Source organism: Staurois parvus, unplaced genomic scaffold (genome assembly GCF_062004578.1).
Source record: "Staurois parvus isolate SC_StPar_1 unplaced genomic scaffold, SC_StPar_1.0 ptg000620l, whole genome shotgun sequence".
NCBI classification, from domain to species: Eukaryota; Metazoa; Chordata; class Amphibia; order Anura; family Ranidae; genus Staurois; species Staurois parvus.
Window position 1 is genome coordinate 32,355 of NW_028318416.1, and position 18,288 is coordinate 50,642.

Below are 18,288 nucleotides of genomic sequence, written 5' to 3' on the forward strand. Positions count from 1 at the left end.
TCATAACATGTTGCATGTTAGACCCATGTTCAGGGTGTAACATGTTATGAAAGCACTGGCCCCTGCTCCCCGCCGATCCCCCGCTTTGACATCTAATGTGGGATCTTCTCCCCTCCTCTAGTTGTCAATTTTTTTTTTAAAAAGTGGCCATGTGTGGCTTTGCCCACCCGACCGCATCATTCCTCTGTGAACAGCTGTCGACTTGTAGTTCTCGATGAACCACCATGGTGCTGTGGAGCGTCATGGTAGTTAATTGAATCTTCCTGTCAGTATGTCTGCTTGCCCTCTCCCCCATTCTGCTCCTGTGTGAGCCTTCGTTATCTATTCTTGGGCACTCCGGGGCACCACCGGTGAGCATTTTGGAACCAAAGTGTTTTCTGCCCTTCTCTGTACAACGGGATCATTCCAGAAGAAAATTAGTTGGTATGTATGCTGTAAATGGATGTATATGATTTTGTGTATATCTGTTATTGTCATGTTTTGTGATATTGATCTATATCCACTACATTTTGTAGAATGTTTTTGCCGGCCATCTTCTACTTCAGCATACCCCTGAAGAAAGACATGTTCTGAAATACGTTGGTTTCTCTGCCGAAGCTTACTGCCCCCTTGTCAGGGACATGTTGGCCATGGTATAGCTGAGGCTTGTAGCCGCACGCGCATTTGTGGCCATGCGTAAGCGTACGGAAAAGTAAATGGCTAATTCTGGTGCCCACTGGCCTATAAAGGTGCATCAGCTGCACTAGTTCCTGTGATTACCTGTGATTGACCCCAACTTGTTTCTTGGACTCCACCTTTGCCTTCTGACTCTGCCTGATCTGCTCCCACCATCACTGACTCTGGCTTGTGACCCGACCATTCTTTTACCTGCCGTCCATGTCTGATCTACTTATCTGGTACCGACCCGGCTTGTCTGACCCTGCAAACAGTCTGCTACCAGCCTGCTCCACTGCCTGCCTGCTCTGCTGTCAGTCTGCTCTGCTGCAAGCTGGTCCAGCCATCCCATCGGCCAGCAAAGTGCCAGCAATTCCCGCACAGACTACAGGACTGACCAGGCACTCATACCCGCCGTGCTCTTGTGGCTGCTGTCCCACCTTCAGTGGCCCTTGAGCCGGAGCCGTACAGGAGGCCTTCCTCTGCTGTCAGGCTCACAAGTAAGGTACATAATAGTATCAGAGAGCCAAGTCTGAGCCTGCAAGAGGAACCTCTCCTATGGATGAGATATGCCAGCACCTCACCATCCTGACTCAAGCTGTCACATCTCTGCAGGAAGGCTACATCCACCTTGAACAACATGTGCAATGCCTGGCTGTATTGACCAATTCTGCTACTGCATCTTCTTCTTCACCTGAAACATCACCAACACAGACTGCTAATGCACCCAGAATGGTAATGTGGCCTCCTGAACCCAGGGTTTCCACACCAGAAAGGTTCTTAGGGGATCGAAGTAAATTCAGAGCGTTTCAAAACGCATGTCGGTTATATTTCTCCCTGCAGCCACAAACCTTTTCTGAAATCCACGAAAGTAGGGTTTATCATCTCTTTACTCCAGGTTGTGCCTCAGAGTTAGTTGCTAGAGGAAAAGAAAGCACAGCTTCACACTATGTCATCATTCTTTGAGGCAATGGCTCAGTTGTATGATGATCCTCAATGAACTGCTACTGCAGAAACTGCACTTTATGCACTCCAGCAAGGCCACAGAGCAGCTGAGGACTATGTTACAGACTTCAGACGCTGGAGCGCAGATACTCTTTGGAACGACGCAGCCCTGCGTTTCCAATTCCGCCTTGGCCTCTGAGAAGCCTTAAAAAAATTAGTTAGCCAGAGTTGGAGTACCTGATACATTGGAGGCCCTGATCTCACTAACTATCCAGATTGACCGTCGGATCTGTGAGCGCAGACTGGAACAAACTACTATGATGTCTAAAGCTCAGACTTCTACCCATTCTGTTCCAGTTGTTCCCAAGGCTTCCACATTTAAAATACCAGAAGCAACGCAGCTGGGAATGATGCGTCCCTCTCTGTCATCTGAAGAACGTCTTCATCGCCGACAAAACAATCTCTGCATGTACTGTGGGAAGTATGGCCATTACGTACGCACATGCCCTGCAAAGTTGCCTGTCTACCTGTTCTGCTAACAGCCGCTCCTGACCTCTAGCTCAACTCCCCTGGCTCTCCCAATCTCGTTTCAGCTCCCAGGAGGAGTAGTTTAAGTGACTGCCATTATTGACTCTTGGGCCTGCAGTTGCTTTATTGGCCTGGCCTTTGCAGCAGAGCAGCATATTCCACTACAGCCAAAGACTCGAGAACTTTCGGTATACCTGGCCAAGTGTTCTTGGATTAACTCAGGACTTGTAACTCAAGAGACGCCACCATTACTCGTTGTCACCCCTACTAAACACAAGGAACTGTTAAGTCTGGATGCTATTTCTTCCCCCTGTTCCCTGTTATTCTGGGGCTACCATGGCTGCAGGCGCATAATCCACAGATTGACAGGATTTCCGGAACCATTAAGTTCCAATCAACTTCCTGCCAATAACACTGTCTGTCCGAGAACCCTTACTCCGCCAGTGACCCTGTTTTGCATGGATGTATTCAGTAAAAGAGGTGCAGACATCCTTCCTCCACATCGTCCTTACGATTGCCCGATCGAATTACTGCCTGGGGCTGAGATTCCTTTCGGGTGGATCTTTCCTCTTTCCGAACATGAGCTGGAGGCCTTAAAGGAATATGTCGGTGGTTTTTCAGTTCCGGAGCCAGACTTCCGGTCCGTCATTCTGGCAACCGGGGACAGGAAGGGGGTTACCGGGAAGACTGCGGAGGAGGAGAGCGGAGAGAGAGGCAGCCAGCATCTGCTGGGCCGGCTCCGAGGATGGAGTGTGAGAGACAGAGCTTCTTTCATCTGTCAGCAGAGACTCAGCACACACTGACAACGGAGAGATAAGACTGACTCATATTACACATAAGGGTACATTAACCCCTCATCTACCATGCCACGGAGTAGGAAAGCCCCAGGACAGCCAGGGAAGCTGACAAGCTTCTTCCCTGCTGTCCCCTCATGCAGCCAAGATGCAGCATGAATGGACACAGAGCCTGTGACAGAAACACCGAAGCACAGCACCTGGATGCCAGATTAAAAGCACAACTGTACCCAGGAGACCCTGGTGAGTCCTCTCCTCCTCTGTCTCCCACCACAAGCAGCCCTGCTAAATCAAGACCCAGATTGGATACTGAATTCACTCCTGACAACCAACTCTTTACTTCACAAATTCTACCTCAAAATTCTGCTCCATCTTTATTTGAATCTTTCCCTGCTTCTGACCAACCTATCACTGAGATATCTATGAAAAAAATGCTTCTTTCTCTGCGTCAAACACTCCACATTGATCTTACAGCGTCACTATCCCAAATCTCTAATGTGGTACAACAACAAGAACACCGCACACACCATATTGCAAACAAAATGGGAGAAATGTGCACAGCCCATAACGACTTGATTGACGCACACGCAGACCATGAAGCTGATATTGAACAAATAAACCTGAAATTAGCGGATTTAGAAGACCGATCCAGACGCAATAACAACAAATTTAGAGGCATACCTGAATCAATTACCAACAATACCCTGACTCCATATCTCCAACAATACATCAAAATCCTCATTCCCTCACTTACGGATATGGAACTCGCCATAGATTGGGCGCACAGAATACCCAAGCCAACTTTCTTACCAGCCTCTATTCCCAGAGATGTACTGGCACGTATACACTTTTATCATGTAAAAGAGAAAATAATGTCAACAGCCAGAAATCCTCCACCCCTTCCGCCATCACACGCAAATATCAAATTATTCGCTCATTTATCCAAAGCCACACTCCTTAACTGCAAAAAGCCATAACCATAGCTCTGAGAAACCATGGGATAGGTTACCAATGGGGCTTCCCCACAAAGCTTGCCATTAAACAACATGGGAAAATATACACTATCAAAAATCTAGAAGCAGGCATCGATCTCCTAAAAAACTAGAACATAATACCGGCAAAATCTCAACACTCCACTCCTCCCAACACGCAACCTATGGATGCGGAGTGGTCCTGATTCTACAAGCCCTCATACTACTAAACATCCGCCATCTTGGGCACTCTCTCCCTTACCTAACCAACTGCTGGCAAACATCCCCAAATCGAACATTTTCAAGTTACAAAAGACTTTTCAGCATGACCTCTCTTATGGTCTATGCTTATTCAAACCCCCGTTATACAGTAGCAATTCATGCTACTCATGTTACTTGCATTTCTCGCAAGTCTTTTTTTACCCTCTCTACCCTTCCCCCCCTTCTGCACCACCAGTCAACGGAATCACTCCACCATTCAACTACCATCTCCGACATCACCAGCAAAACTCCACCTGATCAAATGATCGTTCCACAACTAACACATCCTGTGTATGGAAGACCACCACCTATAACTACAACACATGTACCTTCTCATCAAGATAAGAAACAACTCTCCTACTCACTAACTCCAATCAAAAGCTTATCAAATGATTAAAATATCATCTCTTAATGTTCGTGGTCTAAACTCCCCTCCTAAGAGGTCCCTGCTCCTGAAAGAAACTCGCTCCTTACATGCTGATATACTTTTTCTACAGGAAACACACATTGCGACAACCAAAATCCCTAAATTCCACCTCCAACATTTCTCCCATATATACATGGCAATGAACCCTAAAAAGAAAAATGGTGTCATTACAGCCATAAAAGACTCTATCCAATTCCAACATATCTCAGAAACAATAGACCCTCAAGGTAGATACCATATCCTGATGCAAACTCAACAAAATTGTACACACCCTAGTCAACGTCTATGGCCCTAACTCCAATCAATTACAATTCTACAACAGACTTCAATCAATTATCTCCTCCCAAAAACAAGGCAGACTCCTCATAGGCAGTGACTTCAACATCATTGGCAACCCACTTCTGCACTCTTCTTCAAACGATCTTCCAAACAGAATTTCAACCAATTTCTTAATAACAATGATCTCTATGACATTTGGCGATGCCAACACAGCACGGAAAGAGATTACACCTACTACTCTCCATCCCACCTATCCTACTCCAGAATTGACTTTATCACAGACAAATGGACCCTACAACGCTTAATCTCCTCATCAATCGGTACCATAACATGGTCAGATCAAGCTCCAATCAACATTACCCTTGACGATCAGCAATACTCCTCGATACCCCAAATCTGGAGACTGAATTCATCGTTACTGAAGAACCCAGACGAAAAGAAGCACATACTAGATGCACACGGTATGTGTTTTGAACTTAATGACACACCTGACATTTCTATTTCCACACTATGGCCCGCTTACAAAGCCTACATGAGAGGTATCCTCATACAATTAAACTCCCGCATCACAAAACAACGAACCCAACAAACTGACCAACTCCTTGCATCTATTAAACTAAAAGAAGACCAAAACAAAAAAATCTCAACCCCTCCACATCTTCCTCCCTCACCTCAGATAGAAATAAACTAAGAGCCCTTCTACTATATAAATATGATATTAACCTGCAAAAAATGAAAGCAAAATTCTATTCCTTAGGCAACAAAGCAAACTCACTACTAGCTAAACTAATCAAAGACACTTAAAAACCAAAATCCCTCTAGTCAAACATCCAACTACTCACACTTCTCTCACAAACCCACAAGAAATAGCAAATGCCTTCGCGACATACTACTAAAAATTATACAATCTCAAAAATGACTCAGACACTACCCAACCAACACCCATACAAAAATTTCTTGACACTATCAAACTACCCCAACTCACTTCAGACCAACTCACTACTATCTCCACCCCAATTTCCCCTGCGGAAATAGAAAAAATCATTAAAGCTTTACCACTCAACAAATCACCAGGAAACGATGGTTTCACCAATGAATTTTACAAATCATTTGCCCCTGACCTTTCATCATATCTGACCAAGCTCTTTAACCATGCCGCCTCTACAGCCTCATTCCCCAAAGAAATGCTACAATCCATAATTACAACTATCCCAAAACCCGATAAAGATCCTCTAAATGTCCAGAATTATAGACCAATAACACTACTCAACACAGACATAAAGCTATATCCTAAAATAATAGCTCAAAGACTCCTCCCCTACCTACCTACATTAATCCACCCAGACCAAGTAGGATTCATCTCGGTCTCCAAGCTCCTGACGCAACCAGGAGAATCATATCTCTTCTCCATAACCTAGAATTCACCAAACAGCCCTCCATACTACTATCAGACACGGAGAAAGCATTCGATCGAATACACTGGCAGTTTATGCGTTTAACCCTACAAAAATTTGGCATCACGGATTGGATGTTATCAGCCATCCTTTCCCTTTACTCCAATCCCTCTGCCAAAGTATTAACAATTGGAACACTATCAGATCCCTTCGACATCACAAACGGCACCAGACAAGGTTGCCCCTTATCCCCCTTAATATTTACACTACTTTTTGAACCCTTAGCTTCAAAACTTAGAAATGACCCATCATTTTCAGGAATTACCCACCTCCACACAGAACACAAAATCAGTTTATTCGCAGACGACATCATACTAATGATAACCAACCCACATAAATCTCTCCAAAAGATTCGTTCAATTCTCCAAAATTATTCTGAAGTTTCCTATTACAAACTTAACTAACCTAAATCCTCCATCTTAAATCTCCACACACCTATCCATACCCAAATGTCACTAGCCAAACGATTTTCCTTCTCCTGGGAACAACACAACATACCCTATTTAGGAATTAAACTCACCGCAACAATAGACCAATTATACCCTGCAAATCATAAATTACTACTTAAATCTATTCCACGAGAAATCTCAGCACTACGTATATCAACACTCTCCAAACTGGGACGAGTAGCAACTCTGAAAATGTTCATATTACCAAAAATTCTATACATATTCCGCACTCTCACTATTCCCATTCCCAACATCTTCTTCTATAAACTACAGTCTTCTCTAAATTCCTCTGGAATTCTAACAAACCCAGATGTACTACAAATCTACTATTACGTCCAACATCCAGAGGAGGAGCAGGCCTTCCACACTTAAAATCGTACTACAATGCGACTCTTCTTGACCAAATATACTTTTGGTGGCACCCAACAAAAGAAAAATTATGGTCTACCATGGAAATACTCCCATTGCTCCCCACTTTTACCTCAAAACATACTCTTCACACCGCAAATTCCCCAAACCAAATACCTACTTAAACACCCTTGTATTCAAGCCTCTCTCCAAGCCTGGTACAACCTTACAACTACTAAATTTGAAAAATACCAAACACATACCTACCCCAATCAATATACCACACCTCATCACTCCATCCCTAACGCTATTACAATGGGAAAAATCCGTCTAACCGACATAAAACATCTCTACACAAATCACAATTTGGAATCGTTCCAGACTCTCCACGATAAATTTAATCTACCCGCGACCGAATACTTCTCCTACCTGAGAATAGCTCACTGCTTATGAACAATAAATATTCCTCATTTTATGAAAGTTCCTACCACCGCATACCGATTTTTTTAACAAAACAAAATATCCAGGTAATGGTATCTCTACCTTTTACACACTAATAGCAGACTCACTATTCAGCCTACAATCTTCATCCTTAATTAAACTGGGAAAAAACGCTCCTACAGCCAATACCTCCACACCTGTGGGAAAAAACCTTCATCACCACCTATAGAGCCTCACTATGTAGTTCTCATTGGGAATCGTACCTAAAAATACTACATCAATGGTACTTAACACTCATTAAATTTTCACTATATTATCCACAACACTCCTCCTCCTGTTGGAGACAATGCGGAGAAATAGGATCAACACTCCATACACTATGGACGTGCAAATCACTCAAATCCTTCTGGAATAGTGTCTTCCAAATGCTCTCAACATTATCTAAAACTTCAATAACCCCAAATGCTGCTCTAGCACTCCTCCATATTGGAATCAACGATTTCCCTCGAGACTCCCGTACCATTATTATCCACACATTATCGGCAGTTAAAATAAACATAACTAAATTATGGAACACTACTAAATCCCCTTCTCTTACTTCACTGATAACAGATCTTAACTTCCAATGCGATGTGGAAAAAAGATTTGCACTAAACAATTCTAACTATCACACATTTAAGCTCCATTGGTCTCGATGGTTACAAAACCCAAACTGCTCCGTAAAATTCTGATAAATTCACTATAAAATACCTTGACCCATCTGCCTAGACTGGTGCACTTGCCCTTCCCTTCCCTTTCCCCTTTCGCACCTATATTTCCCTACTCCTTGTTCTCCACCCCCTATAGATCTCTACTACAACCTTACATGGTTCAGAATATACTGAGCATACCTCTCATGCCAACATCACTTATTCTAGTATTACCCCAGCCAAATGGTGGGGAAAGTATTGTTTTGTTTAATTCCTGTACTACATTATTTCTAACTGAACCGTATTTACCTGCAATGTCTTGTTACTAAAACTTCAATAAAAACTATTGAAATTTAAAGGAATATGTCGATGAAAACCTAAAGAAAGGCTTTATTCATCCATCCACCTCCCCAGCAGGAGCAGGAATCTTCTTTGCGGAAAAGAAGGATCATTCCCTTTAGCCATGCGTGGACTACCAGGAGCTTAATAAAATCACTGTGAAAAACCACTATCCTCTTCCCCTGGTCTCTTTCAGAGACTCAGATCTGCAACCATTTTCACCAAATTGGATCTGCGTGGAGCTTACAACTTGATCAGTATTAGAGAAGGGGATGAGTGGAAAACTGCCTTCCTCACCAGGTTCGGCCACTTTGAGTATCTGGTCATGCCCTTTGCCTTTGCAATGCCCCTGCTACGTTCCAGCACTTCATCAATGATATCTTTAGGGACATTCTAGACATTTTCGTAATCATGTACCTGGATATCTTGATCTTCTCTGTGTCCCTTGACTCACATCGGGGGTATGTCAAGAACGTTCTCTGCCGGCTCCAACAACATGGACTATATGCTAAACCCAAGAAATGCGAATTTGAGAGACAGAGCATTCAGTTCCTGGGTTTAGTCATTTCTTCAGAAGGGATTAGATTGGACCCCCAGAAGGTCATTCTGGATTGGCCTGCACCCACAGATAAAAAGGGGGTGCAGCGCTTTCTGGGGTTTGCAAACTTCTACAGGAGATTCATCAGGGGAATTTCTGCTATAATTTCCCCCATTACACAGCTGACCAAGCAAGATACCCGATTCTTTTGGACTCCTGAAGCACAAGTTGCCTTTGAAACCCTAAAAGGACTTTTTACCTCAGCCCCTATTCTGAGTCCCCCGGATCCCACTCTGCCTTACATCCTGGAGGAGGATGCTTCAGAGACTGCAGTAGGAGCTGTGGTTTCTCAGCGGCAGGGGCTTATGGACTTAATTCACCCAGTGGTGTTCTTTTCCCGTAAACTCACACAAGCAGAAAAGAACTATGATGTGGGGGACCTGGAGCTTCTTGTCATCAAAGCTGCCCTTGAGGAGTGGAGATATTTGCTTGAGGGGGCAGCACATCTAATACTCATCTACATTGATCATAAAAATCTTGAATAACTAAGGACCAGGGGAGGACTGACAACTCATGGGGCCCCCAGGCAATAGGGGATCATGGGGCCCCTGTGTCCTTGCCCATACTCAAAAAAGCCTATGAAAAAGGTACCGGGGCATCTAATGGGGCCCCCTACTGACCCCGGGCCCTCGGGCAGTGCCCGAGTTTCCAAATGGACAGTCCGCCCCTGCTAAGGACTGCCAAATGTTTGAAGCCACACCAAGCTAGATGGCCATTATTCTATCAAGATTTGCATTCCATATTACCTACAGGCCTGGATCAAAGAATGTTAAGCCAGATGCCCTTTCCTGCATGTTCGAGGATTCCAAGGAAACATCAGTGCCTGATACTATTCTGTCTGCTGGCAACTTCCTGTTACTGCAAACTGATCTTTTATCTAGAATTAAGCAAGCTTCCGTGAATATTCCCAGCCCTCCAGGAGCTACCTTTGTGGCTAAGGAAGGAATGTTGTGGAAGGAAGATAAAATGTTTGTGCCAGAAGAAATTCGAGTAGCTGTTCTGGGGCTGTCATGACCATCCCCTGGCAGACCACTTTGGGATCCACAAGACCCTTGATCTGGTAAAACGCATGTTCTGGTGGCCGAATCTGGAAAGGAACTGTAAAGAGTATGTCAATTCTTGTGCCATCTGTACCCAAAACAAGAGTGCCAGGAGCAGAGCCTGGGGCCTACTCCGACCCTTGTTAGTTGTGGATAGACCTTGGAGAATGATCTCCATGGACTTCATAGTGGAGCTCCTGCCATCTGAAGGGTGCACAGCCATCTTTGTGATTGTGGATCGGCTATCTAAAATTGCTCATTTTCTTTCTCTGAAGAACACACCCTCAGCCATAGAGACTGCTCGAGTTTTTGTCAAAGAAATCGTGAGACTTCATGGGGTCCCTGTGAATATTGTCTCAGATTGGGGAGTCCAATTTACTTCAAGATTTTGGAGAGCCCTGTGTGAGATCTTGAAAATTGAGCTTTCCTTATCCTCTGACTACCATCCACAGACTAATGGGCAAACCGAGAGGACCAATCAGACTCTCGAACAGTATACCAGGTGCTTTACTTCGTTCATCCAGGATGATTGGGTTTCACTGCTACCTTTGGCGGAATTCGCCTATAACAACGCTAGTCACTCAGCCACAGGACAATCCCAACTATTTGCCAACCATGAGTTTCATCCATCCTTCTTGCCTGATCTTGTTCCAGAATCTATGGTCCCAGCTGTTCAGAGCACCGTAGATTTCCTCAGCTGCAATAACAAGTTGCTACAGGAAGTGGTGACTAAGACACAAGCGGACAATAAAAGGGCTTTTGACAAGAAAAGAAGGGGGGAACTGGTTCTTCAGCCTGGTGATAGGGTATGGCTGTCTACAGCAAATTTGAAGCTAGCTTGTCCATCAAAAAAGATTGCACCTAAATGGGCCCGTTTCCGGTAAGAAGGAAGCTCAATGAAGTATCTCACGATTTATCTTTACCTGAATCATTAAAGATCCATCCGGTATTTCATGTATCGCTGTTAAAACCTGCAGTTGCAGATCCTTTTCCAAATAGAAGATCTGGCCCACCTGAACCTGTAAATATTAATGGGGATGAGGAATATGAGGTGGAAGCCATTGTGGACTGCAGAAAAAGGAGGAATCGGTTGCAATACCTTATTAAATGGATGGGGCACGGTCCGGAGGAGAATTCTTGGGAACCTGAACAGAATGTTCATGCCAAAGAACTTATTCATGCCTTTTTCCACAGTCATCCACAGAAAAGAAGCCAATTGGGCATCCGGAGGCTGTCCGTAGGGAGGGGGCAATTTCAGGGACATGTTGGCCATGGCATAGCTGAGGCTCGTAGCCGCACGCGAATGCGCAGGCCTGCCAGTGCTCGTACTGTTGTGCGTGGCCGTGCGCATATGTAGGCATACGGAAATGTGCATTGGCTAATTCTGGCACCCACTGGCCTATAAAGGTGCATCAGCTGCACTAGTGAGTTGCTGTCTGATCTGCAGCTCCCCCTCCTGTATTCCTGTGATTACCTGTGATTGACCCCAGCTTGTTTCTTGGACTTTGCCTCTGCCTTCTGACTCTGCCTGATCTATTACCACGATCACTGACCCTGGCTTGTGACCCGACCATTCTTCTGCCTGCCGTTCATGTCTGATCTACTTATCTGTTACCTACCCGGCTTGTCTGACCCTGCATACAGTGTGCTACCAGCCTGCTCCACTGCCTGCCTGCCTGCTCTGCTACCAGTCTGCTCTGCTGTCAGCCAGTCCAGCCATCTCTTTGGCCAGCGAAGTGCCAGCAATTCCCACACAGACTACAGGACTGACCAGGCACTCATACCCCAACGTGCTCTTGTGGTTGCTGTCCCACCTTCAGTGGCCCTTGAGCCGGAGCCAGAAGGGAGGCCTTCCTCTGCTGTCAGGTAAGGTACGTGACACCCCTTACTGTCCTCTGAGTTGTAGGAGAAGCTGCAACAGCTTAAAGCAAGTTATATATACAGACCATTCATTTTCTATGCTGTATGTAGGTTTTTATATGAATGTTATGTGTTGCACCATGATGTTCTTTCACGTTTTTGAATAAAATTATTTGATACTTTATTGTTTGTTCCATGTTGCCCTTAAAGTTCCAATCCAAATTGTTGGGGAATTCATCTTTGAGTGTATGTCTGCTTGCCCATACATCCCATATGGACAGATATACTGACAGATCTGCAGGAGACCTGCATGAAATCAGCGATCTGCTGATTGCTGGTGCAATGCTTTACAGACTCCTGCAGCTAAAAATAATAAAAGCACATTTTTTTTACCTGCAAAAGAATGTGCATTTATTATTTATTATTTTTTATAAAAAGGTGAATTTGAAGAAATGCAGAATATGAAGCATATTTTAATTTTCAAGAAAAACTCCATCCGGGAAAAATTTCTTCAAGAAAAACCCCAAATCCGGGAGGAACTGTTCTGTAAATGCACACAAAGGTCAGTATAACTCCCTTATGACAGGATTTACTTTTCTGTATGGAGTGTTCAGAGCAAGCTGATTTTTTTCTTATGTTTTACCTAAAAAAAAAAAATATATTGAAGTTACATTTCTAACTGTAGTAATGAAACAATAATAGGATATCTTCTCCAGAAATACCTGACAATGGAAAAAGACCGTCCTTCCTTCTCTCACACCTTGTTACAAGATATTCAGGATCTGGGAAGAGAAGCTGTGATTGGACTCTGGGAATGTCTCTATGAGCTACAGAAAAATCGTCCACACCCTAAATTATGGACGGTTCTGGAGGAGATCATAAACACAGGTAACAGACTGTGTTTTTAGTCAACATTGTGATAAAATAATGACTGATACTGATTATCCCAAAATAATGATTGACACCAGTTATTCCAAAATAACAACTGACACCAGTTATCCCAAAATAAAGATTGACACCAGTTATCCCGAATTAAACTCATTTGTTAGTGGTAAACACAGCACTTCTCTCCGCTATAATTGCTCTTCTCTCTTTTCCTCTTTGATAGATTTTTAAAATTCCTATTTCCATACAAAAACCTTGCTGTCAGTTTGGAATGTGCCTTTATCAATAGTATAGCCCAGTATTTCTCAACCTTTTTTTCAGTCAAGTCACCCTTAAAATTCTGCACACTCTCAAGGCACCCCATTCTAAAATGTAAGAAAAAAACAGTTTACATAACATAGCAGTGTCCACACGTATAGGACACTCAACATTAGAGGGGATTTAGTTTTACAAAACACCACACCATTGTACGCTGAAACTGACCTAGTATTTCAGATTTTCTCTTCTCCCTCACTTTATTTCCTTCACACACTAACACGACCCCAGCAGTGGTAGATTTAGATCTTGGGGGGTCCAGGACACTTCAAGCTGGGGGCCCCTCAACACTGAAATTAAATTATATGAGAAATAAAGAAGTGAACTGAAATGAATGATAAACATCATTTGTACTAACAGGTTTCAAAGAAGACACTTGTTTGATTTTTTTTTCTTAATTTTTTTGACTGTAAGAATACACATTACACAGATGGAACCCCCAGACATTTCCCCACTCGGCTAAGGTGACTATAACCAGAACATGGAGAATCCTTACAATTATTTATGCAGCCACTAAACAAAAAAAGTTAGTCAGCATCCTATGTGACAAACATGCCAGATCTGAAAGGGTTTGGAATCCCTGAATTAATTACCTCCAGTTGCCATCCTGAGGTGGGCTTTCTTTGGGGAGGCAATGGTTGGGTCAAGTGTCTCCAGTCTTCCCCCTTTTTTTTCTCCTTCACCTACCCTCTACTTTTTCTTTCTCCTCTTTCTTTTTCTCCTTGTTATTGCCTCCTTTGATATAGGCTGACTATAATACCTTGTACACACTCTCTTAAGACTTTTTAAATAGCTGTTATATATTTGATATCTCCATTTTTAGAAAATGGAATTGCATTCTAGGAAGCATTTGTCAATATCATGCTTTAGAACCACTTGTGGACCCTATACCAATATATTGTATTTCTAAGTTAGAGGTTGGCACACACCCACTTTTGACTTTGATTGCTCACTTTCACACATTTGTATGTAGCCTCATCCAGATGTACTTATTACCATGACATCAGGGTTTGTACTATGAAACTGCTGTTCTTGTACTTCTCTCTATGCTGTCTGGAAAAAAAAAAGCCCTTTCAATAAAAATTATTGAACCAGAATACGCATTAGACAGGTAATTGTAACTGGCAAAACATCACAGTTATGCATCACACTACAATATTTACAAATTCTTTCTTCTTGCACTTAGCATCTGCAAAATTATGAATTAACTGATCACACTGTATCATCTTGAGGATACTTCTCTGAACATCCAGTGGGCTCAGAGCACTTAGTCTTTCATGGGTCATCGTTATCAGTGGCAATTATGACATTATGCTCAAATATATTCTGAGTGCTACATTACCTCTTGAAAGGTATCAGCAAGCCTTTCATCACATAATAAAACTTCCTGTTGAGATGGAGTGAGACATGACCAGAGCTTAGCAAAGGCTGCAAACTGGACAATTTCCCCAATGAACACACTACTGAAGTTTCAAGGGGAAATAGGTTTCATTTCTTTATAAAGGAATCTGGGGCCACTTCTGGCTGGGGGACTTGGGGCAATTGTTCCTTTTGCCCCTTTATAACTCCAGCAGTGGTGTATTTAGTTCTTGTGCTGCCCTAGGCAACACTAAAATTGGGTGCCTCCTGCTACCGCCACAAAAATTGGGTGTCCCCCCATCACCAGCACTCCCCCAGCCCGCGACCACCGCCTCCACTCTCCACCAATCACCACCCCGGGCCCCACCACCCTCCGCCAACCCCCCCCCCCCCCGGCCTCTGCTGCCACCTAGCACTTAGGCTCCATTTACATCTGAGCGTAGCGTTTTTCAGCGCTTTTAGCACGATTTTTCGTGCATATTTTACCTCAATTTTTGCTCATTTGTATACAGTGTTTTTAGCCATTTTGAGCTTTGGCATTTTTATTAGCCAACAGAGAAAAATTGGCCGCCGAGTCCCTAACAATCTATGAGCATGTTATAAAAAAAAAAAAAAGGCCGGTAATTACAAACAGTACAAAAAATGATGTGGGGTCCCCCCTCCATCCATACCAAGCCCTTTGGGTCTGATTAGGTTTTTGAGAGGAACCCCCATGTACATTTTTTTTTTTTAATGGCGTAGGGACCCCCCAACATACATACCAGACCCTTATCCGAGCATGCAGCCTGGCAGGTCAGGGAAGGGGGGGGTGGGAGCGAGCGCCCCCCGAACCATACCAGGCCATATGCCCTCAACATGGTGTGGTGCTTTTGAGCAGGTAGGGCTCCCCGCTCCCAAAGCACCTCTGGGACAAGAGCCTCTTCCCCACAACCTTGGGCTGTGGGGGTCTGTGGGCAGGGGGCTTATCGTTCTCTGGAAGCCCCCCTTTATCAAGGGGACTCCCAGATCCTGGCCCACCCATGTGAATGTGTATGGGGTACATGGTACCGCTACCCATTCACACAAAAAAAAAAAAAACCTAGAGTGGAAAATGAAAGGAGACTTTGGCAAGTCCTTTAATAAAAGAAGGAAATAAAAGAATGTCCCCTGAAGTACAGTAGATCCAATGTCAATCACGATGCCTGCTGCCGCCACCCAAACAAAACAAGAAAAACTACAACCATGTTGAGAGCATGTGGCCTGGTATGGTCCGGGGGGGGGGTGCTCACTCATTCCCCCCCCCTTTCCTGACCTGCCGAGCTGCATGTTCGGATAAAGGGTCTGGTATGGATGGAGGGGGGAACCCCACGCCATACCCGAAAGGCTTGGTATGGATGGAGGGGGGGACCCCACACCGTATTCTTTATTGTTTTAATTGCCAACAATTCTTTTACATTCAGCTGTCAGTGGGGAATCCCAGCTGACAGCTGAAACATTACCACATGGTTTTCACTACTAAAATACCGCATGACTTGATAAAATAACTCATGCAGTATCATGGTAAATATGTGCTAAAATCCTGCACTTGGACCCCAGTGCTGATGAAGAGGGGCAAGGATGAAGCAAACAAGAATGCTATGCAGGCACCCGAATTCCTCCTCATTAACTGATATTAGGACAACAGTGGCTGGCCCACACATGCCCAAGGTTGAAATGCTGCACAATTAAAATCGCTGCAGCTTTGTGTAACAAAAAAGGCAGGTAAAGTCAACCTGCTGACTTGTGGACATTTTTCTGGCAGTTTAGGGGAATTTTTAGGTATTTTGCAAAGGCACACCTGAAGAATCCAGATGGCACCCTGTTTGAAAAAGGCTGGTATAGACAGAATGTCTACTAATGTCTTTTTTGTGGACTGTAAACCACGTGACCACATTACTCCTCTCCACCTATTTACAGAAAAACATGTCCTGTCTCCTAACTTTCAAATCATTTCACACTTGACAATTGGTGTTCGATTACATACTAATGTGACATGGGGGATGATTACCTCTAGTGGTAGATGCTTTTCAAGTGAGTTCACGCTAGTCAGAAACTCTATTTAAAGGGCCTGGTAGTCCATGTTTATTAAAAGGCAAAAAAACAAAAATAAAAGCTTTCCCACACAGGGGTTCTTCTCCAGTTGTAAATCAAAATGAAAAAATACCAAGCCTCCTGGCTACTCCTCATTGGCACTCCTGGTCAGCAGTACCTCTGCTGATATGAGTCTTCCAGACCACTGGCTATTCCCGGCACACAGCATTGGACTCCTTTAGCTCATCCAACCTTGAACCCTTTAACACACACAGCTTCGAGCCCTTTTGATGCACACAGCATCGGTCTCACACAGAGACTCTCAATGGCAGACACTGCTCCAACTGCACTCCACTCCCCCCTGCAACTCTCAGCAGACCATCATTAGGGCTGTGAGCACCTGGGCCCACACCCTGCTGGTTTACTACAAAACCAGGGCACTGGATTGGAGATTTTGTCCCTCCCAAGGCACTTTGAAATCTCTAAACTACGGAGTCCTATCCAGAAATATCAAAATCCGGAGAAACCTGCAACAGCAGATTTCTCCACTTAAAATCTATGCTCCACAGTTCTGCACTCTGCACATGTGCAGACCCTGTGTCCATTTCCTGACTATCCCTAGCCATTTTCATCCTGTGACAGGGCTCTGCACTGTCACACTAGCAACTTTATGTTTTATTAAATCACACATTGCTGCAAATCAAAATGTAAATAAAAAATTAAAAATTATATAAGCGGTAAAAGTGATCTCTTATTTGCTACCATTTTGTCTGTTAAATCTATCATTGAAAGTTTTTTGTTATATCTGTTTGATAAGTGCAAAATAATACCTGTTAATCCTGCCGGAAATATAGTGTTGCACTGTGTTCTGCACACTCTAAATTGTTATCCCCCCACCTAGTTCTCTCTGTGGCCTACAGAACATTCCCAATATGGTATGGAGATGAGGTGGGGTGGGGTGGCGAAGCTCTGTATCCTTACACTCTCCTTGTCCTAGGGTGATAAGACTATACCTTCAAAGATAACGTACAGTGAGTGAATAGAACAGGAAATGTTTTACTGGCAGAATCACCAGTTGGAAATGGGAAAAAAAGACTGGAAAATAGGAAAAATTAGGCAGCCACCAAATCCAAGGACTGGTGAGCTATAATATACTGCTTTCTCATTTTTATATCAATACACTTTAAATTATAAAACAGCTAGTATAGCAAGGATGTATGTTCATTACACTCACAACAAATTTTTAATCAGGTCACTTCTGATCATTTATATATGATCAGAATACAGAGATCTTCTGTTTGGAATGTTAAATGCAACATAAGTATTAAAGCTGAATTCTGGGCATGAATACTTTTATTTACATATACACCTTAATAACCAGAAATGATATAAATAACATCATCACAGAGTTGCACAAAGCCTGTGCATAGAGCAGAGTTGTGGAGGGGGGGACCCAACAGGCGCCGTCTATTACAGGATGCCTGAAGGAAACTACAGGAAGGGGTGGAGATAAGACTAGTCACCCTGCACAAGGAGAGAGAGCAGCAGTGATCAGTTTCACACAGGATTCCTGCAGAAATCTGGAAGAACACAAAGCACACTG

At 43.7% G+C, this 18,288-nt stretch overlaps 1 protein-coding gene across 1 annotated transcript in view; it reads left to right on the top strand.

Annotated features, from left to right (window-relative positions):
• Nucleotides 1-18,288, top strand: part of LOC149449398 (NACHT, LRR and PYD domains-containing protein 3-like) — a gene marked incomplete at its 5' end in the record, with an annotated part of 75,203 nt that overhangs the window by 26,008 nt on the left and 30,907 nt on the right. The window contains one exon of the mRNA XM_089693291.1: nucleotides 12,794-12,965. Coding sequence (XP_089549417.1) covers nucleotides 12,794-12,965 — 172 coding nt within the window. The remainder of the gene's footprint in view (nucleotides 1-12,793; nucleotides 12,966-18,288) is intronic.